Here is a 26243-nt window from a genome sequence, read left to right on the forward strand (position 1 = left end):
GGCATCTCCTTTGGAATACATCCAACTTGTGACAGATGGCCTGTGTCACTTTCCACGACTCTGCCCCATACAGGAGAACACAGGACGTTGCTCTTAAATTAGACCTCTCAGAGCATTCTAGGTCTAGGCCTACTCTTAAATATGCTCAAACTCTCAGTTTGGTCTTTGTAGCCTACTGATCTTGCCTGATCTCCATATTTCTTTTAACACGACATGTTTTGGGTAGGCTATTCACGAATGGTGATTAATCCTAATTATCAATTCGGAATTATTTTATTTAAAACCCTAGTTAAGATTATATATTATATTACGCACTATACGCAGGCTCTGCGCAAATAACAAGCATTTTTGACCTTCACGGATCACTCACAGCGTCACTGGCCTAAGGTATTTTATCTCCTAAATTAAACTACTTTAATTTATATCGTAACGTATCGTCAACAATCAGGACGAATTTAACCATTGTCCGTACGGTCCCATGGTCTGAGTAAACTATTACATATACTTATTTAAGCTTTTAAAGCCTGCGATAGTTCTAAGTTTAAGATTAAAAAAATATAATGTTAAGTCTATTGATAGCTTCCCTCAGGAAAAATAAATACCCCGTTCTCTGTTTACAATGAATGAACCAACTAGTTATTAACCGGTTTCCAACTTTGCAAAGACAGTTTAGCAAACCTCACTTGTTTCCAGTCTTAAACATACGAGGGCATCTTGTCTGCCAGAGGAATCTCTCTGGAAAAATGCCCAAAAAAGACAAAACGGTTTGGACAAATATCATACTACCACCACGACCACATCTAGGTTTTTTTTTAAACCTGTGCTTCATTTATACACACTTGGCCTATTTATTTTATTATTTATTCATAATATTATCCGTTCCAACTTCCACACCATTGTATGTTTCAGGCTAAAGTTGGACAGAAACAGAAAGCTGAAAAATCAGCGCCTCCTGCCGGACCAGTAGTGCGAGACAAGACCGGAGCTGTCACTGTCGCTGTGCACGCGAAACCCGGGTCCAAAGTGACCGCTATCACAGGTGAATTATTATTAACGCAGACAGGCGCTATGCAAATTGGACCTCTTCCTTACTTTCTTAACAGGTGTTATTATGGTTATCAGGTTATTATTATTATTATCAGCAAGGCAGATTTCTTCTTGGTTAGAGTGGGTGACAAATTGACAATAATCACACGAAAAGATGAAATTACCTACCTAGGTTCCATCCTGGAGGCAAAAAATGGCCACCAACGTAATAAAAAAAGTCAACCAAAGAACAAGATTCCTATACAGGATCTCCTCACTGGTCAACAAAAAGACCCTAACTAACAAGAGCCCTCGACCCTCGTACAAGGTTTATTCTACTATGCTTGCACCTCTTGGTACCACAGCACCTCAAAGGCCCTTAAAACAAGGCTCCAGACTTCCCAAAACAAACTGGTCAGGAGTCAGGCTACCACTTGGCCTCACTCCCCGAACCCACCTCACCCCTGCCCACTTTGACAGGCTGAAATGGCTTTGGGTTGACGACAGAGTACAGCATCTTGCAATGGGTCTGGTCCACAAGATTCGCTACACTACCAAGATACCCATGTACCTGTCTAAATACTTCCTTAATGTCAATGAAGTCCAAACCCACAACACCAGAGGGAGTTCAACAAACCATGTGCAACCCAGGTTCGCACAAACAAGTGACTAAATTAATTTCGCTCACAATGTGGAGCGTCCTACCAACAGCCATTAAGACCCTTGACTCCTTCAAAACCGCTCTCAAAGGGCACCTACGGACGGCTGCAATTCGAAACTATCACAGCCTGGTGAGTTAATAAAAATCAGTTTGTGTGAAGTGAGGGGCGCTCTTATCATCATACATCATCATACATCAGCCAATCAAATCATCACATTCCGTGCTACAACGTACAAACAAGTCAAGTTCAATGTCCTGCAATTTAAGTACAATATATAGAGCACTTGTTACGAATTATCTTAAAGAGGGTTGAATTTTGACAATCTGTTCTAATCACTGACATGGTGTTATTTCAATTTAAAACAAGAAGCGATGTCATGTTGTGAAACAGGAATGACATTAGACTGATGGCAAGTTTATTGAAATGTACTTTTTCCTATGTAGATGTGTCAACAGAGGCAGTAGGGGTATCAATAGCAGCGCCACCTACAGATGGGGAGGCCAACGCAGAGCTGGTCAAATATCTGGCTAAAGTACTGGAACTGAGGAAGACTGATGTCTCTATTGACAAGGTTACTCATTAACCTTAAATCCTATACTTCCTGACCGTATTCCCATGGGCCCTATATTTAGTTGATTGTATGGGCTACACACTAAATCATTATTATCTTTGCTGAAAACTACACGATCACAGCGTGATTCATTGTGACACGTGATTCTATGATATTGTGATGTGCATGCGAACACGGACTCATTGATGACGCCACACAGGCGGGTGTGGTAAACTAATGACACTGATTGCGGGCATTGAATCAGGTGGCGACGAGAGGACGCCAGTATAAAAGTGACACTTAGACGGCTGTGTGTTGTTGGAGCCCACGTCTAGTGAAGCGGCACTCTGGGTACGGGAGGGGCCGTTCGCAAGTGGTATAGTCTTGCCGACGGTGAAGACAGGTAGTGAGGGGGAGCTAGCTGTCATATCGTAGCAGGAGGGGAGACTACACCTGCGGTCTCCTGTAGTTTAGACAGAGGGGCTTTTAGAGAGTGTGCGCTCACTTTGCTCCTCCATACAATCTGCAACGGACTGAACGTTAACTTGTCCAAGTCACGACGTCCGACACGCATCTCCCCGGGGAGTTGGACGGCGTCACAAGCAAAGACCCCGGGGGAGGGTCCGCCACATGGCGAGTTAAGTACCCAGAGAAATTGTATTGTGTATTGTACTTTGTAAGCTATGTGCATGATTATGTAAGAGACATTGTATTGTGAATACACGGATTACTTTAGGAGACATTGTATTGTGAATACACGGATTATTTAAGAGACATTGTATTTATACAGTTTATATAGCTACTTGGTTTTAATGGGGGGTTAATGTGTTACTGTATTGATTCTTATATTTTGTATACTATTCCATGTATTCCATGTATATTCCAAGCATTATAATAAACGTTGCTATTTGTACATTGTTGTCTGCGGTGCTTCCAGGGCTGACATTTACGTACTATAGAAAACCCACATTTATTACACTGGTGGCAGCGGTGGGATCTATAAAAATGTCAGTCTCTGATCATGGAGCGAGCCCCAGTAACAACAGTGGTGGCCACAGTAACAATTTATCTGCAACTCCACGGCCAGTCTTTATGCCAGAAACATTCACGGGCACGGGACGGGAATGGGCTGATTGGGCTGAACAGTTCGAAATGGCAGCTGATGTTAATAATTGGGATGAATCTCTGAGATTGAAGTTTATGAGCCTACTTTTGTCTGGTCGAGCTCGGGAGGTGTATAGCGGGTTGTCTGCAGCAGCTAAAGCTAATTATGCCTTGTTAAAGACTGCAATGGGGAGATGTTTAGACCCATGTGATAGTGAGGACTGGAACAGGGCCAGCTTCTCGTCACGTAGGAGGCTACATAATGAGACTGTAAGAGAATTTGGCATTTCACTTCGCCGGTTGGTCACTAAAGCATACCCTACAATAGATCTTAATACCCAGGATGTGTTGGCAAAAGATAATTTTATTGCACATGTGGGAAATGGGGATTTGCGTATTAATCTCCGCAGTGCCAAACCAGCAACATTGGAGGAAGCCATTAACCTGGCTGCAGAGCTTGAACTCATTAGGGGTCTAGAGGGAGGTGGCCCAATGACTGATGCTAAGGTGCGCGGAGTTGTTGATAAATCTACCAGTGACGAGCGGATAGAGTCCTTGCTTGGGGTGGTAGAGGGCCTACGACAGGAAGTTAAATCCCTGCAATCGACTGTACAGGCAATAGGCCACCCAAGTAAAAGTGCTCCTACACCCACACCAGCGGTATCGGTTCCTTTTGGACGCTCAGTTCAACCACCCTCCCTATTCAAACGGGAAGCTGAGCGGAACAAGGGATGCTGGGAGTGTGGGTGTACTCGCCACATTCGACGTGACTGTCCTTATTTACAGGGAAACTAGAGGGGGTGTGCACAGAGGGCCCAATGCCCGCCCCCGAGTCTGTGTCAACCGTGGCCCCTGGTGGTTCTGGATATTTGAAAGCTAAAATAGGTGGGTTGGATTGTTATGTGTTGGTTGATACAGGAGCCTCGCGCTCCATTATACCTAAGCAACTGTGGCTTTCTGTTACAAGTGGAGGAAGTGACCTAGCGAATTATATTGGCAGAGCTACAGCAGCTAATGGTGGGGGGATGCATATTTTGGGGTCCTGGCAGACTGTTTGTCAGTTCGATTCACTTGCCCTTGTTGCAGAGTTTCTAGTATCTGACATCCCCTCAGAGGAGGTTTTGCTGGGTTTTGATTTTTTATCAAAGTATGGTGCTGTTGTTGACCTGGGAAAAAAGAATTGTCAAATAATGGGCAAACAATTTCCTTTGGTAAATCTTAACCCAGGATCAGAGCCTCAAATAGTCACGGTCCAGACTGATACAGTGATACCCCCCCGCAGTGAGACCATTATTTGGGGGCAGGTCCAAAGTGGGTGGGGGGATTATGCTGAAGGGTTATTAGAACCTTCCCTCATGTCTAAGCAGAGTGACATTTTGGTAGCCAGAGTGGTTTGTAGGGTGCAGCAAGGTAAACTGCCAGTGCGCGTTATTAATGTAACCAATGACGCTCTACCGCTAAGGAGTGGCATGAAAGTAGGCACACTTTTCACAGACATTGAAGTGGGAGAGGAGATGTTGGAGCACTGTGAGGATGAGGGAGGGACCTTATTGCCACCGTGGACAGTTGACGCACTTGTAGACCACTTTGGGGTAGGAGAGAAGGGTCTCGCTCCAGATGAGGTGAGGGCAATTAGGCAGTCATTTCACAAGTACCGGGACGTGTTCAGTCGGGGTGATGCAGATTTGGGCAGAACACATTTAACATCACATAAAATTGACACAGGGAATGCACAACCCATTAAGTTGCATCCTCGACGGGTCCCCCTTCACTTGCAACAAGAAGTAACTAATAATCTGACACAAATGTTGGCTAATGGGATAATCCGTCCTTCCTGCAGTCCATGGGCAGCCCCAGTTGTGCTTGTAAAAAAGAAGGGAGGTGGGCTCCGGTTTTGTGTTGACTATAGGAAACTCAATGAGGTTACAAAAAAAGATGCATATCCCCTCCCTAGGATTGATGATGCCCTTGATAGTCTGTCACACGCTCGGTGGTTTTCCACCTTAGACTTGGCTAGTGGCTATTGGCAGGTTGAAGTAGAGCCAGAGGATCGCCATAAGACTGCCTTTGCCACCCGACAGGGCTTGTTTGAATTTAATGTTTTGAGTTTTGGCCTTTGTAATGCACCCAGCACTTTCCAGAGGTTAATGGATTTAATTCTTGCTGATTTGCAGTGGACTACATGTCTAGTGTACCTGGATGACATAATAGTGTTTGGGCGCAGTTTTCAGGAACATCTGACACGTCTTGATGAGGTACTGGGAAAACTCCAGCAGGCCAACCTTAAAGTGAAGCCATCAAAGTGTAACTTATTTTCTACTAAGGTCCATTACTTGGGGCACGTTATATCCGCTGAGGGAGTGAGACCAGACCCAGCTAAGGTGGAGGCAGTCAGAGAGTGGCCTGTCCCTACCAATCAGACAGAGGTTTCCAGTTTTGTAGGGCTGGCATCTTACTATAGGAGGTTTGTAAAGGGTTTTGCAGACATTGCTCGCCCGCTACATAAGCTAGCAGAGAAGGGAAAGCGTTTCCAGTGGAGCGAAACTTGTCAATGTGCTTTTGATCAGCTTAAGACTAGTTTGATTACGGCCCCTGTGTTGGCTTACCCAGACCCCTCCAAACCCTTTATTTTGGACACGGATGCAAGTGATGTGGGGATTGGAGCAGTGATATCTCAGGAGGAGGACGGGATGGAACGAGTGGTTGCATATGCCAGTAGGGCCCTTGCAAAATCAGAGCGGAAATATGCCACTACAAAAAAGGAGCTTTTGGCTATGGTAGTCTATACTAAACACTTTAGACACTATCTGCTAGGTAAAGAGTTTGTACTGCGAACTGACCACAATTCCCTACGGTGGCTACACAATTTTCAGGCTCTGGAGGGGCAGTTGGCTCGCTGGATTGAACAACTTGCCAATTTCCAATACACTATTGTCCATCGGCCTGGCAAACTTCACAGCAATGCTGATGCTCTCTCTAGGCTACCAGGCTTTCTAGAAAATAAACGGCAACCTGAACAGGGTCCCCCTCAGGGAGTGCCAGTAAAGCTCAACCTAAAAGTATGTGTGGTACAGGAGGTTCCAGACACCTCAGTGGCTAGTGAGATGGATGAGCTTTCTCTGGCACAGATGGCAGACAATGAGTTGCAGCGAATAATTCACTGTAAAAATCTGTCTGCTGACAGCTTAATTCCAGACGATCCTGAGTTACAGAAATATGCACAAATTTGGGTTCAGCTTAAGGTACAGAGAGGCAGGTTAGTGAGGATTCCTCCTGCCAATTCTGATGCGGCATCCAAAGTACAGGTGGTTTTACCTCGGTCAATGGTGCCTGAGGTCTTAGCACAGCTTCATAGTGTTTCCACTGGGGGCCATTTGGGGGTGCAAAAGCTGCAGGGAAAGGTTAAAGACCGCTTTTACTGGCTGGGGTGGTTTGTAGATGTAAAGACATGGGTTAAAGACTGTGTAGATTGTGCTTCTCGTAAGACACAGGGGAAAGCACGGTGTGCCCCTTTACAGCCATCCGTGTCATCGAGGCCGTTCGAGCGAGTAGCCCTTGACATTCTTGGTCCCCTTCCAGAGACCCCGGGGAAGAATAAGTATGTATTGGTTGTCGGCGACTATTTCTCAAAGTGGACAGAGGCTTTCCCACTGCCTAATCAAGAAGCCTGTACTGTCGCTAAAGTTTTGACGGAACAATGGGTGTGTCGGTTTGGCGCCCCTCGGAGTCTGCATTCAGATCAGGGACGCAATTTTGAATCAAACTTGTTCAAAGAACTGTGTAGGCTTTTGCATATGCATAAAACTCGCACTACACCTTATCACCCAGAGTCAGATGGGTTGATCGAGCGATTCAACCGTACCCTTTTAGATATGCTATCCCTCTTTGTGGAAGACAATCAGTCTAATTGGGACACACTGTTACCATATGTTATGTTGGCATATCGTAGCAGTGTGCATGCTAGCACCCTGTTTACTCCTTACAGGGTATTGTTTGGACAAGAAATGGTCTTGCCAGTAGATGTTATGCTAAACATAGACAACCAGGAGTCCTTTACCTCAGTAGACAATTATGTGGCTAGGCTGAGGGACACATTGTCTACTGTTGTAGAGGCCGTTAAGAGACATCAAGCAAGGGCCTCAGGACACCAGAAAGTGGCCTATGATTTCAAGGCGAAATTCCAATACTATTCTGAGGGAGAACTAGTTTGGATGAGGGATAAGGCTAAAAAGCGCGGGGTGAGTCCCAAACTACAGAGACGATATAAAGGACCCTATAGAGTAGTGGACAGGGTGACGGATGTCCTCTACAGGCTAGTGCCAGTGGAGGGAGGCTCAGAAACTGTTGTACATTTCAACCGCCTCAAACCCTGTACTTCTTCCTTGCCAGTGTCATCTGAGTCAACAGAGAATGAGACATCCATGGGAGATGGACAGAGGGTCTGCCCTACTCCGCCAGAACAGCGCCAGCAGTCGGAGGTTCCAGGTTGTGCCAGTTGGGTCCAGCTTCGTCCGGCCCGCCGTGATGTCCCCGCGGAGGTGAGGACAGCGCCGGCAGGGGCGACCGAGGGTGGTCAGCGGCAACAGGGGACCCCGTCAGCAGGAGTGATGACACCGGTAGTGCAGCGGGACATGGAGACTGTCCCAGAGGTCACCGGAGAACAAGGAGGCCCACCAGTAGATTCAGCAGCCTCTGAAGTAACCCTTCCATCGAACAGGCCTGTGGCTGTCCTGGGACAATCGGGCCACCAAGCTGCAACGACGTCGGAGGAATGTTCTGCACGCCAGCAGAGCTCACCAGCTGGGTCACAGAAGGGCATCGGGCCAGAAGGCCCCGCAGCAGCGGAATCGACCCAGCCCTTGGATCTGTCAGCGTCCCGTCCTGAGCGGTGGCAACAAGACTCCATAGGGGTGCCAACGCTAAGGGGAGGACGTCCACCTCGTCAGCGGAGACCGGCCGTCTGGTCACGAGACTACGATATGTCCTTATAGACTCGGGGACGAGTCCCTTTCTTCAAGAAGGGGAGAAGTGTGATGTGCATGCGAACACGGACTCATTGATGACGCCACACAGGCGGGTGTGGTAAACTAATGACACTGATTGCGGGCATTGAATCAGGTGGCGACGAGAGGACGCCAGTATAAAAGTGACACTTAGACGGCTGTGTGTTGTTGGAGCCCACGTCTAGTGAAGCGGCACTCTGGGTACGGGAGGGGCCGTTCGCAAGTGGTATAGTCTTGCCGACGGTGAAGACAGGTAGTGAGGGGGAGCTAGCTGTCATATCGTAGCAGGAGGGGAGACTACACCTGCGGTCTCCTGTAGTTTAGACAGAGGGGCTTTTAGAGAGTGTGCGCTCACTTTGCTCCTCCATACAATCTGCAACGGACTGAACGTTAACTTGTCCAAGTCACGACGTCCGACACGCATCTCCCCGGGGAGTTGGACGGCGTCACAAGCAAAGACCCCGGGGGAGGGTCCGCCACATGGCGAGTTAAGTACCCAGAGAAATTGTATTGTGTATTGTACTTTGTAAGCTATGTGCATGATTATGTAAGAGACATTGTATTGTGAATACACGGATTACTTTAGGAGACATTGTATTGTGAATACACGGATTATTTAAGAGACATTGTATTTATACAGTTTATATAGCTACTTGGTTTTAATGGGGGGTTAATGTGTTACTGTATTGATTCTTATATTTTGTATACTATTCCATGTATTCCATGTATATTCCAAGCATTATAATAAACGTTGCTATTTGTACATTGTTGTCTGCGGTGCTTCCAGGGCTGACATTTACGTACTATAGAAAACCCACATTTATTACAATATGCTATCTTCTGCACATTTTCCACACAGAGTAGGGATGTTCAGGTGGTTAAATATCACTTGCTCCTCTGTCTTTTACATAAAAACGAAATTGTAGTCACTAATAATTATCTTTTAATGAGAATGAAACCCTGTGTGCATCTTTACAGTACTGGTAGGGATTGGTAGAGGTAATAATAGATATATGGTTGTGGAAGTAGCTTCTGAAGTAATGTTAATTAATACTTATTTTTGCTGTCCTCAGGGTAACAGGTCCAGAGAGAAGCTGATCAGACTGAGCTGTTCTCTGACTCCAGATCAGGTCCTAGACAGACTGACAAAGGCTGCTGGATGACACCGGAAGTTGTTCTATCTGGCACAGATACAGGGCCTGCGCACATTTGCAAGGAAGCTTCCTATCACGTTTTTATTTGTAATTGTCTTTTTTAATTAGAAGAACAAAAAGAAGCTGAGGCTAAGGAAGTTAACATTAAATAAACCATAAAAATATACAGACAGTACAGTACAGGTTGCTATCCAAACTGCACGTCCTTATTGGATATCCTACACAGCCAAGGAACCACTTGATGTTTCCTAGAACTTTTGGCAAAGTTAGGTAGGATTTATCCTGTGCTTCGTATGGTAATGAGCTAAGCTTCCCTGAAAATTGCACAGAAGCACAGAACCAGGAAGTCATTTTGAAATGAAGATGGAAAGGAAATGTGGTTGCAGGAAAATTTAAAACAAATGGAATCTACAATTGTGGTCAAACCCTTGAATAAACACGAAATTTGTCACCGGCAGTCTTGTCATAACAACCACATGAAAGGTCAGAATATTTGTCAAATTAATTTACAAATAATAGAGCAGTTATCATCTGCTTCCCTTTACTGTCTCCGACCCAGTGTCCAACAGACCTTGTCCATTCAGATGGTCTTATGGAGGATATTATGATCATATCTGTTATTATAGGGGACAGGATATGTGTCTTAATGTGTTTAGCTAAAAAATCATCAGGGAATAATGTCATCCAACTAAATAAATAAAGTAAATGTAAATATATGAAATGAGGTACAAAACCTCTAGGAGTATGTGGAGATACTTCAGAATCTGTGTTATAACACATGAAATTAAAAACTCCACTTGCACAACTGTTATTGAACAGAAGGCATTACTTATTTGCCGTTATGCTGTTTTATTTTGTATATACTGTATAGATAGATAGATAGATAGATAGATTCTTTATTTCTGTGTCATGCACCAAAGGCGCCCAGCCCACATGGACTTACAGGACACACCATAACATTGCTTCAATATTGCATTGTGTAAAATAAACATTTTTACACAAACAAAACATTCTGCCTCATTTCCCACGATTTGCATAAAAAGTCTGCCAAAGCAAAAATACCCCTCCCAAAACAAAACTCCAGCTTCTCATAGTCCTCCAACCAGAAAAAGCCAGCACAGATGGTTGTCATCTTACAAAACAATACATGTCTTAACTCTTCATATAAAGGGCAGTAAAACAAAAAATGAATTTCATTTTCAATTTCTTTCAAATCACACACTAGACACACTCTGTCCTCCTCAGGAGTACCAATGAATCTACCCGTTTCTAAAGCTAATGGTAAGGTCCCAGAATGCAGCTGTGCACAAAAAGATCTCTGACCTTTGGATATATTTTGTGTAACATAAGGATCAGGGCCATAATTATTTTTAATAAGACGATATGTTCTTAGTTTAGGTTTGTACCATAAATCAACAGCCCAACTCTCCTTATACCCAAGGAACATATAGTTCTGTATTTCATGAATATTACAGCGTAGTCTATTTAAATAAATAAATGATGAATTATTCTTAAAGTATATTGACTGCATCAAAACTCAGTTGAAAATAAATCTGCTCACGAGGCGCTGTTTCAACTCACTCAATTTCATATTTGTTATGTTATATTCTTCATAGCATAATAACTGCTTGCTTGCAGAAAAATATTGTAGATGGGTAAGGGCAATCACTCCCAGTTTTAAGAACATTGGAGCACTTTTGTTACTTTTCAGGTTACAAGGTTCTGTCAAAATCTGCACTGATGTTTATTAATTCAAATGCTCCCAATAATGTTAAAACTGAGGTCCTTGACTTGGGTATTAAAATTAGTAGCCTACTTGTGAAATAAAATATGAATAGATGGAGATAACTGCCAGGCCAGCATCAGTCCTATATCGGTCATCAAGATACCCTGGATTCATTGATCAGCTCAATGATCCGTCTGGCACCTCCAACAGGATATTAGGAATAACTAGACTCCTTATTTCGTATTATTACAAATTATGACTGTTCTATTAATGGGACCAGTAATATCCTTATTTCAAGACCTTGTCTCTCGAGACAGTATTGATAAACATTCTCTCCTACTTTAGAGTAAAATCTGAAGGTTTTTGTCGGCTATTTTTTTATTTAGTATTAGCAGTTTCAATCACCATTGTTAGTTTTTATAGTATTTTGTCGAACTTATACTATTTTTATTTAGTCACATTTTAGTCGACTAAAAGTCGAGAACTTTAGCCTTAATCTTAGTCCAATAACCCGTAAATGTATTTGTCTAGTTTTGGTCAACAAAAACTGTTGACATTTTAGTCTAGTTTTAATTATTTTAGCCCTTTACATTTTTGTCAGCAATGTTTCCATCTAATCTAAAAATATATTTCACATTGCATTTTCTGTATTGTAATTGAAAAACACAATTGTAAGGAATACATCCAGGAATGGAACATGTTTTGATTGAATCTGCAAATGTATTTGGAACCATAACCAGTCACAGAAATATCGATGCTTGCATAAAAAAGAAAAGAGGAAAGAAATCCTGTTTAACTAACTGATCCCAGTAAGTACAACACCAAATGATTGAACCAATGTCCAGTTCAACCAACTGAACCCATGCAGTAGCCTACCTATTCCAAGGTGGTTGGTTTACCAGCCTAGTAGCCTATAGACTAACAAGACAACATCTAGTTATAGAACAATGTCCAATTCAACCACACTGAACCCAGTACAGTACAACATTACTAAACACCTGAACACACACACACACACACACAGTGGCGGAAGGTTCTTATAACGTCAGTGGGTGTCCCCCAGCCCCCAAAAATAGATGTTGAATGTGAAAGAAGTTCCTTCCGAACGTGCCCTACAGTTAATGGCTCACAGGTCTGCAAAGCACAAAACCAAGCAGTGCAATCAGGGAGCCTTTGAATTTCAGGGCTGTTATTAAGCTCAGCTGTCATTCAATATATATACTGAAATAATATACTTGACCATTGACGAAGAACCTTCAGAAGCATTCAACCAAGCCATTTAAATGGTAAATGCATGTGCCTTTTATATTTTGAATAGGTTTTCCATCATGCTCGCTTGAAGCACAATTAGCTGCCTACTCAGATTGCTTCCTTGAAACGATCTGTTGTATAATGACTCACTCCCACTGTAATGCTAATCAAAAGTCCATAAAAAGGCCTTTGAACGAAAACGTGATGCATGATGACGTGTCGTCAACAAAAAGCATGGCAATACATCACATACATAAAAAGTAGTTATCATGAAACATGCGTAAGCTAAGAACATAACAGTGGAATATCTATATAATGAAACATGCATACCGTATATACATTAGAGTGCTATGTCTACATAAATTGCTATTGTAGTGCTGTCTACAACATGTAGTGTTCGATATGTACATTTGAGAAAGATTTTGTGTCCAGAAGGGTATTGTCTAATGTCTATGCAAAAATGCATTGGATGTGCCCTTGGTATGGGCATTGGGAACGAAAGTAAACGAAAAGGGACCTGACAATACGGACTACAAGGACAGATTTATTTATTACATTTATTTAAATTTTAAGTTGATTTCAAAATATTTGATTTTCTTTCTTTATTTTAAAAATAAATAAGCTTTTGGTGTTTGAAGCATTATGTTATACTTTAGCTATTGAAAAATAGCAGATCTACAAGCTTGCAGGTCTGCTATTTTTGAAAAACCTTGAAAAAAATGTGGTTTAAATCTTTGAATATATACTCTTTCAGAGCGAACATTTTAACTCAAATCTTTGCTTCTGAGAGGTTTTTGGGAGTCCTTGACATGAAATATTGAGCACCACTGACACAGAAACATGAGGTTTTTCAGAAAATTGTCATAATTTAGAAGACTTTTTTTTAGAACCTGCAACCCCTAAAAATTGGTTTGCGACCCACAAATGGGTCCCACTCCCGATCCAGTGTTTGGGAAACAGTAATCTAGAGAAGCTATGGCACATTTTTACGCAGAATTATGTTTATAATAACACTATGACAAACAGTTTATCTTATAATCTCCTGCCCCGGGGAGTCCTAGTATACAGAACAGAGAACGTCTCCTATAACCACAGACATCAGTTACTGCTGTTCATTACACTCATTTTCTTGTCTTGCAGATAACTCTCCCACTAAAGCCCTGAAGCTCAAAGGATGAATATTTGAAGTCCAGCAACCCGTTATAGAAACCCGGCTAAATAGTCTAGTGCATGTGACGCCCCCCTGTCCCTGGAGGCAGCTTCTGTGTGTACTGCTGTACTGACTCTGCTGCTGCAGTGAAAAATGGAGTGTAAGCAGCATCATGGACATAATAACTATCTTTCTCCAAGTTGTCAGAAAGAAACTTAACAAGGAACAAGGTTTTGTGAAGCAATAATGAGCTGCTAAAAGCGATGCATATAGAATTAGCAAAGCAATAATGAGCCAAGTTTAATCCCACTCTCCCAAGTTAATTCAACAGGGAGGCGACCTCCACCCTAATCTTCAACTGCTCCAGAGGTATCTGTACTGGCTGTACTATGGGCAGCTCCCACTAACCGTAGAAGTTTGTGGTTGTATTTCACAGCTCACAAAATAACACAACACAACACAGCACACCAGACCACACAACACAACACAACAGTGGCGTAAAGTAACGTAAGTAGCCTTTGTGTAATATTACAAAACATACATTATTGACTTCAGCCCTATATATATTTTGAAAATAGCTGATCTACATACTGTACATGCTTACTTTGCGACTTGTTGTGCAACGTGTTGTGAGTTTGTAGATCTGCTATTTTCAAAAGATTTTAAAACTTGTCAAATGGGACATTCTGCAAAATGTGTACTTTTGGTACTTTATATTTTATGCCAATCCACTTTACTCTACATTTGGAACACCGGACCTTTACTTCTAACAGAATAGTTCTACATTGCAGTATTGATACTGTTACTCAAGTAAAAGTACTTTTTCCACCACTGCACAACACAACTCAACATGATAACACAATCATCCATAATGCTATGAGGTTTTCGGGGTGTGGTTCGCTGGCCTAGCTATAGAGTGGCACTAAGCTGCCTGTCTGGATGACTGATGGACCGGGCGGCGCACGGACAGACCGATAAACAGCCTCTGTAAATCTACGCTATGAAGCCAGATGGCACACATTTCCTCTCAATGTGTGCTGACGGAAAATACAAACATTGTTAATATGTCAGTATTTATGGTCCGAAGGGTATTACGGAGGCTTTCTTGTCTCTCTGCCACCTTGGGAGGACTGAATCAGCTCACATTCACCTCTGCTCACAAACAGACCCTGGTCTTGATGTATACATCAAATCACAATAGAAATCCTTGTACCTAATTTCTTGGTTGCTATTATTTCCTATCATAGCACTTGCTCTTTAGGATTACAGGGATATTGTGTGCTGCCTATAACAACAAGCCTTCACTAGCCTTTCCCTACATAGGCTGTGAAAAATCTAATACTGTTACGCAACACACACACACACACACACACACACACACACACACATATAAGACGCCCTGAGGGCGAGAAGCAACCTCGCCCATGTGTGCACGCATCCGCCTGGGTGACGGCAGACTGCTGGGCGAGCGCTGGCCCTTTGGCATGGGGGTCAGATCAACATATGGAATGAATTCTGTACTGGCCAGTCTTCGCCATGTATGGCTATCCAGGGTTTGATGAGGTGAGTGTTGTGATCTTCATATATGGAGACGGCCATATATGGAGCGTGTCACAGGGCATGACGGACTGACGGCCATATGTGGTGGAGTGACCTGTCACAAGGCCTGAGGGACTGACGGCCATATATGGTGGTGTGACAGACGGAACGACGGACAGGTTTTGCAGGTTTTCATAATAATCTGCGACCTATGGTCACAATTACAATGCTGTTATGGTGTCCCTTGGCCTTTTTGGAAATTGAAAACACAGCATTGTAATAAACTACTGACTGAAATTCTGGACAGATTACAGTTCAAAAGCATTCTGGATAAAATGTTTATTTTTGTTTCAAAAGTTTTCTCTGACAGGGAGAAATTAGACAGACATTAATTTGAATTTCCCCAAAGGGAAGAAATCAACAGCAAATGGTTGTGTGTGCACTAACGCGCGTGTGTGTGTGTGTGTGTGTGTGTGTGTGTGTGTGTGTGTGTGTGTGTGTGTGTGTGTGTGTGTGTGTGTGTGTGTGTGTGTGTGTGTGTGTGTGTGTGTGTGTGTGTGTGTGTGTGTGTGTGTGACAGTGAGTCAGAGTGTAGGGAGGTGTCTTTTGACTTCAACTAAGTCGATCCCAAAATGGGGCAAACGTACGTCAACCAAATCATGCCCGGTGGCCAGGGAGGAAATAACAACAACAACAACAACAGGGCTTCTTCTTAAAGCTGTTTGCTGTGTTTGGGTTATTTATATCTCTCCACTGAATAGGAACTAAGAAGCTCATTCTGTCCCTGTGGCCCCTGGGTGCTCAAACACTGACACAACATTTGACTTTGATGCTAATATGCCTTCACAAAGCAAATACATTCTGTTCTACACTTCCAACTAAATGTCTCAATGGTAGCCTAGCTCCAATGCAGTGGCCAACCGTAGAAGACTGTGGTTCAAGGTTCAAGTTTACTTGTGTCTCCCTTGGGAGAAATTTGTCTTGGAGACAAGGACCAGCTGCACAATACAATACAATGCAATGCAATGCAATGCAATGCAATGCAATGCAATGCAATGCAATGCAATACAATACACAGAGGCCAACAGTTAGACTGTAGTTGTATTGAGTAGCTTCCAACAGTAGAAAACCAGTTTTACTGGTCAGCTCCCAGTGGCCACCAATGTAAGACTGTGGTTATATTGAATGTAAATGAATGCAGGACATTGCTATGAAATAAAATCCATGCTCTTTTTCTGTATGAAAAAGTGATTGACCTTGAGGTAGACCTGAGGAGTAAGCCTTGCCGCCAAGTCATGAGGCCCTTAGTGAGTCTATCTCCTGTTTCCTTAGCGTGAGGCAGCTCAATTGTACAAGTACGCCCCCTGGACGTCAAACCCTTGATGCTGAGTCTTTGGTATGAGCCAGCAGTGGCTGGGGATCAAACCCTGACCTCCAAGGCCCAGGGTGGACACTCTAACCTCGAGAGACCCGGAAAAGAAATCCCCGTTAATTTTCCTCATAGACTTTTCAGAAAGTATTTATTTAAAGACGTGGACAAAGCCAACTCTTGTCGTGACAAATCATGACAATAAACACAATGTTTTTGGTTGTTTTTCTTCTTTGTAATTATTTGTTTTGTCCAAAATATTGTGTTTGTTGTCATGATTTGTCACGACTCGAGTTGGCTTCGTACGACACCTTATTTAAAAGGTCTTTAAATAAATACTTGTCTATGGGAAAAATGCATTGGGATTCATTTCCTGGGCCTGGCGTCGTCATGAAAGGGGGCGGGACTGCGACGCTCTATACATGCGAGAAATACAGTCCGTTCCTGTTGAAGCATCCTTGAGAAATTCACAATATGACAACTGCAAATGTACAAAATGTCTACCATACGGTTCTGTCTGAGTAGAATAACGAATCGGACCAAACAGACTGTAGCTTTTTCTTTTTAATGGAGTTGGAACAACTGAGGTTCGCGAGTAGTGATGCCCCAGGATAGTCACGCCGATGCCCCACATGTCATGCGCGCCCTGACCACCTAAGCCGCCCACTTCACGCTCGCGTGGGGTGCTGACCTTAGATGACCATACCGGCACGTTAATGACATCCCCCGCCCCTGGCCATCTAAGCCGCACGCCGCATGCTTGCATGTGGCGATGACCTTAGATGACCATGCTGGCTTCACCATGTATTCCATGCCATGGCCGTTCATGCCGCACGTACCATGCTTCGCATGCGACGTGCCCATAAACGACCATACTCCACGTTTATTCAATAAACCATCTTAAAGGTTCCCATGTCTGATGTTTGGTCTTTCCTAGTGAATGAATCCATGCCTACTTTTCTTTTGCCTGTGAGGAGGTCAAAGCAGGACAGCAAGTCGATTATACTGTTTGTTTTTTACCTCTGAAAAGGTTAACAGATTTGAATAATATCGCCTGGATGTAAAGTCAAGTTTGTATTTTATCTTCATTTGGCGACAATTGTAGATGGATCCGTTAACCCTTCAGCGGTAACAGCGTCTTCACCATATCTATACCGATTGTAGAAGAGGATTGCACAGAATTTTGCAAGTCATTTAGCTGTGTGTGTGTGTGTGTGTGTGTGTGTGTGTGTGTGTGTGTGTGTGTGTGTGTGTGTGTGTGTGCGTGCTTACGAATGACCTGTGTGACCTGCTGGCTCTGCTATCTCAGGCCATAATTATAATCATGTGCTGGCATCGGCTGATAGACTTGCTGAGGGCCAACCACCTGACCTGTATGACCTCACGCCTGCCAAAACTGCTGAATGCCCCTTAGTATCATCACTTAGACCTCAGCCAAGATGCAAGACCATGGTTCACTGTTAAAAATGAAATGTATAAGACTACACCTAAACAACAACTCCTTATATTGCAATGTGAAATACATGACATAACATAACATTGTGATGTGGATGTAAGTACAGGTGTTTCTATATGTGTATTTATGACTTGATGAGAACAGAAAACATCTAAAGACATATAGTGTCAAATTCTGTTCTCCCTCTGAGGGGGGAAGGGTGGCTTGGACAGTGGGTCTTTTGTCAACTCTTCATGCACATATGTTCACGTCTGGGCGCCAATATACTACAGCTACTTTCCCCCCCCCCCCCCCCCCCCACACACACACACACACACACACACACACACACACACACACACACACATGCGCGTGCGCGCACACACATGCACATGCACATGCACATGCACATGCACATGCACATGCACATGCACATGCACATGCACATGCACATGCACATGCACACACGTCATGCAGGCACAGAAGGGTTGTGGCAACATTGTGTTGTTTAATATGTTTATCCTGATAGAAATTTGATGTATTGTTTTCTGTAGGCTATTTATTGTGGCCTGCATGTTCAGCCGGCCTGCCTGGCCACTGACACACAGCAGCAAAATCAGCAAATCAAATATATTCATCATCAATTAAATATGTTAGTGGTTGGCTCCTTCATTCTAATCTCAGCAGATAGGCAGGCAAACAGAATAACAGACAGAGAGATAGGGAGACAGGTACAGACAGACTGACCATGTTGGCTGACTGACAATGAAATGCAGAGCAATGATCTACAGTAGCCTATAAGGCAGAGGGATTTGATGAAAATCAAATCCCTGAGAATAGTCATTAGAGATATGACATAATGTCGGCCAAAGCCTTTGTCTGGTTCTGAAGACACTTGGGTTAACATCTCAGAATGTTCTGCTTCTCACTATTTCTACTGTCAATCTCAGACTGAGTTGGGCAACAATGCCTTTTTTATTTTCTGCACCCTCAGCTTGAAATAGCATGGTGATTGGTGGAGGAAGTTAAACTCCTAGTTATACTCCATGAATTTAAACTTGCTGCCAAATTTATGGTATCATCAGAAGGACGCTTTAGTTACAGACTAGAAGTAACACAAGCAGTAGTAGTACAAGTAGTTGTAGAATATTTTAGCATTTGGTCAGAATTATGTTCCAGTTCCTGTGTCTATGCCCAGTGGCTACTATTCTCAACAATAACTCTTATGTAAGGAGATGATACAGCACATTCACTGCACTAACACAACCACAAAGTCAAAGTGTTTCATAACACAATTAATTAGCCATCGGGAATAATGAATGAATGCCAGTTGTTAAGGCCCAGGGGCGCTAACCGCTTCAATGCATGGCTTTTGAAGATTACGTCACAATATAAATACAGTGGCCGCCCTCACTTCACGGTTGTATTGTGATTTTGTGTGATTTTGTTACAAGTTAGATACTCAATGACTGTAGTTGTTGATGTCATGTCATGTCTTATTGTTAACAAATGATTGGCTAAAAGGCGTAGGCCTGTTCAAAAGTAAGAACTTGAACTACAGATCCTATTTTTATGCATTGTCATCTTCATTCATGTATTTTTTATCGTTTCTGCTATTGTGGAGAGTCGGCTTCATCATAACACTGAATAATTAAACGCAGACATAATTTACGTCATATCTCTGACGCAAAAAGGGGTGGGGCAAACTGGTAAAAAAGCGCAAGGCAGCTCATACCTTGTAGCAGAGTCTAGCGGAGCATCAGAGCATCACAGCTGTTGCCTGGTAACCGGTCGCTCATCAGCATCAGCACCATGGAGAACTGTGGCATGTGGGCGCGAGCCGTGCTGCTGTGTGTCGCTCTGTTGTCCTCCGCCTCGCGCTGCTCTGCTCAAGACAGCGACACGCGGGACGAGGTGCACCTGGAGGAGCGAGGCGTCCAGGACTTCTACTATCAACAAAATCCAAATCTGACCAATGAGAAGAGACTGGTAGGAAACACATTTTGAAGAAGCTATGATCGAAATCAATGTTTAAGTTTTCTTTTTAAATCACTTATTTATTTTGCTTCTTAATTAATTTATTTTATTATTATTACACATATTAGTATTATTGTGCTATTATTACTAAACTGGAAGAGATACATTTTGAAACACTAGTTTCATTTTCTTTAATCTGTTTTGATTCTCACAGCATGAGAGCTAAGATACGTACGGTAGAAAAAAGTAATTAATAAAAGTTCTATAGGCTAATTAAGAAATATATATCACATGCCCTGCATTTCAGTCTGCACACTCCTTCGTTTTTTCCTGTACATAAAGTATTTACATAATATCAATCGTGTACTCATGTACAATATGTTGCTTTGGCAGCTGGGGGCTCTTCATGAGGTTCTGGAGAAACTGCAGACCAAGAAAATCAATCCCTGGGAAAAGAAGTTTGGACAAGTTCCAACGGTGAGAAACAAAAAGGTCATAATTTATACTTTACATGTTTCCTATTGTACTGTTTGCTTGTTTTGTTTTATTGTATATGTGGGGACTGCGGATGAAAATTAGCATTTTGTATTTACATTGCATTTATGTAATGTCCATTAATATATATTGTCCCATCTAAATAAACAAATAAAGTAAAAGTATTATTGTTCATAAAAGCCGTAACATATTTACTCATGTCTGATGTGTCAGCCTGCCATACATGTGTGGCCACTAATGTATTCCATTTACCAAACACGGCATCAAAATATGCATCAGATTAATATAGCTGAATCGAGTATGTGATAAATTGAGGACACCAAAGGCTTGTCTGGTTTCATCCTTTAGAGTTTAGCAGACCTTGTATTGTACTTCCCTGAGCCTGTTCTTGCAAACTGTTAATAAAGTATTCAATCAATCAATCAATCAAGATCAGTTCATATCAAACACAATATGGTAGCATACAAATACTACTTGATATTGAGAATCAGATCCCTTGCCCTTCACTGCATTGTTATATAAATTATATATTATGCACAATATGACATGATATATACTGTATATATTTTTTGTGTGATATGGTGAACTACATATGTAATGTATTTATTTTTATTTCTTTAATCAAAGTGTGATATGACAGAAACAAATTGATATTGTGATCATTTCTTTTTTCAGTGTGACATTGGGGAGCATTGCGCCATCAGAAAAGGCTCACGCATTGGTAAAATGTGTGACTGCCCACAAGGAGCATTCTGCAACTTCTTCTTGTTAAAATGTTTGTAAACAAAAATGATCAGAAGTCATAAAAACATTGATTTTATTATATGGATTTTATTTTGTATTATATGGATATTATTTTAAACATTAAACATGTGCTGAGATGTAGGACTTTAACATTAAAATGTCACCTACCTATTATTTTGTGAGCTGATGATCCATTAACGGTATTAAGGTGTGTAATGTTCTTTTTAAACCACTTATTTCCTGATAATCCTCAACTGTTCTACCAGAAGCAGAACGTTTACATTTTCTGAAAAGCATGTTGCTACAATTCATAAAATTGCCTGCATTTTGCCACAGACACCACATGTCAAAATATTTTGTTCCAAGGTCCCCCAGGAGCAAAGATTTGTGTATTGGTAATTCATTGATGACCAGCAGTCTCTGGACTGAGTGGGTGAACTACTCCTTTAAACCAACAAATTACATAACCATTTCACTTGCCGCTTAGAAATAAGGCTTAGTCATAAACAAGCCAAATCATTGCTGGGCAAGGTTGTGGATTGAGATTCATCCAACATAATACCCTGGGTTTTATTTTATATTCAGCTCTTCATTCTGTCAGGAAACATACATAAGTGACACAGGAGCAGCATTTTATAATAAATAAACTGAAGAATCTTTATTTTTTGTAATAAACAAAGATTATGCCATATGACATATTACAAAGTTTGTTCAACTAAACGTAACGAGAACAATTCACAGCACATTACACAACAAAAGAAAGTGCCAGCAATAAGGGCTCAATGTATGTGCCAAAGAAACAGTCCCCAACAGCGAAGGTTTGGGTTTTTATTTTTAAGTGTCAACAGTATATTACAAAACGCCAAGTATCTTGAACCACAAAAAGCCTAAACGGAAACGCCGCGTGGCGTTTTGAAGTTCATCCCCACAGCAGGCTGAGTCACCTGCACATTGAGACCACCGAAATCCTGGAAAGACAGACAAAACACATGGTATAAAACATAATGCAGAAGTTTGGACTGACCGTAACATTTCAAACATAGCAAATCACTTTCGATACAGGGTGAATATTAGAGTAAGGCACGTAGGGTGCCTTAATCATACTGTATTTATTCTGCTTGTAAGCAGTGTACACAATTATGAAGTGGTAACATCTCAAATGGAGGCAGAGGATACATTTCATGTGCCTTCTGTAGTATTTTCTGCAAACAGTAGTAGTCCAATAACGCATACCGGTAGCAGGCATCTCTGTATTGCATGTCTGTGCTACAAATAACTCAATCCCATAGACTTTACACTTGGTTGGTGTATTGCCGAGGACCCAAGGGTGTGCAATCTTAGTGCAAACACAGCAAGTCATTAAACTGAGTGTTTGAACATCTATGATGTAATTACATTATAAATCCTACTAATGAGAATATAAAAAGACCTTAATGAAATAATGTCTTCATTAAAGTAATAACATGGCCATGTGCTAAAGTAAGAGACGGTCAATAAGGTAGTCTTAAATAAACTGCCATTAAAAGACCAACAAGATAGTCGGCCTCAGTGTCCAATCCTAGAGGTGACTGTGCTGGCGCCAGCTGTGTCCCTAGACTGTCTAGACTCTAGAGTCTGTTTGTGCTGCATTCATTTATAGCCCGAGGTTCCTGCTGTCAAGCACATAGCAGTGGGAGCTGCGATTGGTCTAATTTTGAGGCAACAGATTAACAGAACATGACAAACCCTTGGTCATTATACGTTCAGGACACTGGTCTAAAAGAAATGCGTCAGACGGGTAGCTGCATAGAAACAAAAAGCTTACCAATAGTTTGAGCATCTCCCTGGTGTCAGGGTCAACCTCAATCATCTCCTGGTCCAGAGCAGACACCTGTAGGCAGGCAGGCAAAAAAGAGACTGGTATTATACATACTGTACATACCATACAAACAGCTAATCAGTAAGAGACGCAGATGACAGATTGAGAAAGATAACAAAAAGGTTTTCATGTTAAGTGTATGAAAGTTACAGGGTTTGACAGGAAATAGATTCCAACAAACACGGGAAAACTTTCAATTCAATATTCCTGTAGTATCAATGACCTGGTGACAAGTTACACACCAAGATCACTTTCGATACAGGGTGAAAACTGAAACAGTCAAGTAGAACGTTCTACTCAATTCAGTACTCGTATGAGCATGACATAAATAAACTATAGTGATCAGTAAGGTGAAAAAGCTGATGGAGAGATCTTCAACAACCAGTCTAGTCGGACCAACGTGTACACAATTAATAGCACCACCTATATTGCCAATTAGCCAAAGACACTGACTGGACCACAAGCAGCTAATAAGGAGAAGCATGCAGTGGATCGACAGCTGAACTGACCTCAGGGACGTAGTTGTCTCTCCTCTCCCTCTCATCCTCCTGGAGTTTGATGGAGATTCCTCTCACTGGTCCCCTCTGGATACGCTTCATCAGATGGGTCACATATCTAAACCACAACATAAACACACACCACAAAATAAATGAGTAAAAACACTAAACTTTAAGCTACAATCACAGGTTCTCTTATGAATTTATTTTTGAGCTACAATCTGAGGCTTATTTTAATAATTAACAGCAGTTGATGGTAGTGGTATTCTCCAAGAAATACAGTCTCTGGAGTCAGACAGACCATGAAACGATGTTATGGAGCAGACCACCATCTTTATGGTATTTCCGACATCTCAGTCAGGAGAGAGACAAGACAAAACTACAGATTGAAGCTTTAGTTAAGAAAAATACAAAAATTGCATCCAAGAGTTGCTTGCGGCTAGAACCCGGGGAATATGGGGATGACCCACCATAGCACCAAGTTACCAACCAGTTTCTGCGTTGTGTCAAGTAAAAATAAACTGAAATTTTCAAATGTCTGAAAGTAACAGGGTTTGACTGGAAACAGATTCCAACAAACACGGGAATGACTTTCAGTTGAATGTTCCTGTATTATCAATGACCTGGCGACAACACACCATGATCACTTTCGATACAGGGTGTCCACATTTAGTAAAAGCATGTCAGGCATGGTCTTAGTTTTGTCATTTAAATTGTTATGGGACAGTTTCAAAGTCACTTGCATTATTTATTTGTTGACACAGGTTCCCAAACTGCTATTTATGGGGTAGTGTATACAGGGCATCTGCACAACTTAAGGACATTGACCTAGACAAAATTACCGGTAAATAAGAGGCAAAGACTGTGAAACTAGCCAATCTACAAGTTCGTAGCCCGTTGAGATTGTAGTTCAGCCATTTTAACAATTTGTATCGCTGGAACATGAGTCAAACTATGCTTGTCAGGGTGGGGGGTCCCAAGTTAAAATATTATTTTGCAGTAGGAATGCTGCATGGAAAGACAGTGTAGGGGTAAGATACATCAGACTAGCATCATCAAAGTACACACACACACAGAGAGAGAACTGACCCAGCAATCTTGTTGCGGAGTTTCTTGCTGGGGATGATGGCAATCTCCTCACACACCCTCTTGTTGCAGTGGAAGTCGTTCCCAAGCCGGGTGTAATATTTTTCAATAATCACCCTGGCTGCCTTCTTCACGGTCTTGGTCCTGACACGTCCCTAGAGAGAGACACACAAAGTTAATACACCATACACTTGTTTCCAATATTCTTCAGCTGGCGGGTATGCCTTTCAGCTTCTAGCTTCTGTCCTCTTGCACTTTCAAGACCCAGATTCGCAAACACGGGGTTAAATTATTTTTACTGCTATGCCACCAAAATGTGGAATGCCCTAGTACCAACACACATCAAGTACTCATTTTTCAAAACCTCCATAAAATAGGAACTTGTCTACCATTTGTAAGTGGTCCTAGAAAGGTATTCTAAGCTTAAACGCCACCAAAAATGACTGTCCACTACACAGTATTATCATGCAATCCATGTAGCCCAATTAAATGTTTGGGCTACAATCCATGCATCTAGACGGTCGGTTATAAAATTATAGCATATCATGGAATAGCAAGCCCAGTACATAGGATAACACTTTAGTCTCTCAATACATTCCGCTACGTCGTTCCCGCTAAACAACTAACAAACAAACGCCGGCTCATCTCAGATATTTAAACTCAATTAATCAACGCGGTTGAAAGTCAGTCATCACCAATAATGCATCGATTTTTACTTATCAGAAATACAAGTTACACTGGTGGTATTACTGGGCTTTAAGAATGGTTAAACACGAAGGATTGCGGTAGATAAGAAAATGGTAGAAGTGAATGAATAAAAACACCCACCATCGTGAACTGGCATGGGAGAAAAGGAAAGGAGCATAGTCCACTCACCTCCGGAAGATAAAGAAAACAACCCGGAAGTTCAAGACAAAACACTTCAAGGGGAAACGTTATACTGCCCTCCACAGGCAAGGGTTTCCTTTCTTCATGCTTTAATTCAGACCAGAGCCTGATTCAGACCAGTTTAAAGTTTAGAAGATAATGTTCAGACAAAGTTTAACATACACTTCCAGGTTTCTTCATCTCAGACATAAAAATAGACTAAAAGAGAAATCTGTAAAACAATACAGATTACAGACAATTCCCTGTTCTGCTGCTGCCTCTCATTTCTGTAATTATTATGAGAACAAAACATATTGCACTCCAGAATTCTACACCGGCAGTCTGTCTGGATGTTTTATTTATGACAAACTGGCTAGGCGCAATTGGATTAGAACAGCATCATCCTTCTCCCAGAGATTATCATCCATTTTCCACCAGTGTCTTTCCACCAATTTCTAGTCTTAAAATATGGAAGATTATTCATTTTAAATCTACTGGGGGGCCTTGAAATGTGCTGATACATTAAACATATTTTGTATGGCATAAAGTATCCTATGCTGTTCAAGAGCAGACCTGTGATTATTTAATTGTTATGAGTGGTGCAATAACAGGCTATTCTAAGTAAGAGGTGAACTGACCCCAAGGAATAAATATTATTCAATAAAAGACATCAAATCAGTGTTGAAGATTATTTTACACAGAATTAGCACATTCTACATAACATACAGTCAAAGCCAATATAAATGTCAG

General features: G+C 42.0%; 3 protein-coding genes across 3 annotated transcripts; 2 read left to right on the forward strand and 1 right to left on the reverse strand.

Moving 5' to 3' along the window:
- Positions 1-639: 639 nt before the first annotated feature.
- cUnh15orf40 (chromosome Un C15orf40 homolog) lies at positions 640-10222 on the forward strand. Its single transcript, XM_083762344.1, has 4 exons — positions 640-764; positions 910-1039; positions 2132-2259; positions 9419-10222. The coding sequence occupies exons 1-4, from the start codon at positions 744-746 to the stop codon at positions 9506-9508; spliced, it is 369 nt and encodes a 122-aa protein (XP_083618470.1). The 5' UTR covers positions 640-743; the 3' UTR covers positions 9509-10222.
- Positions 10223-19781: 9559 nt separating this feature from the next.
- cart2 (cocaine- and amphetamine-regulated transcript 2) lies at positions 19782-21224 on the forward strand (the record flags this gene model as incomplete). The annotated part of the gene is made up of 3 exons (XM_083762777.1): positions 19782-19958; positions 20340-20423; positions 21117-21224. 3 exons carry the CDS (start codon positions 19782-19784, stop codon positions 21222-21224), a joined length of 369 nt encoding a protein of 122 aa, XP_083618903.1.
- A 775-nt stretch (positions 21225-21999) lies between these two features.
- On the reverse strand, positions 22000-25504 carry LOC310857002 (small ribosomal subunit protein eS17-like). Its single transcript, XM_083762592.1, has 5 exons — positions 25455-25504; positions 24630-24781; positions 23553-23658; positions 22990-23055; positions 22000-22153 (listed from the first exon to the last, which is right to left on the reverse strand). The coding sequence occupies exons 1-5, from the start codon at positions 25455-25457 to the stop codon at positions 22073-22075; spliced, it is 408 nt and encodes a 135-aa protein (XP_083618718.1). The 5' UTR covers positions 25458-25504; the 3' UTR covers positions 22000-22072.
- Positions 25505-26243: the final 739 nt, after the last annotated feature.

The sequence above is a fragment of the Protomyctophum parallelum genome (genome assembly GCF_964188405.1).
Source record: "Protomyctophum parallelum genome assembly, chromosome: 4".
NCBI classification, from domain to species: Eukaryota; Metazoa; Chordata; class Actinopteri; order Myctophiformes; family Myctophidae; genus Protomyctophum; species Protomyctophum parallelum.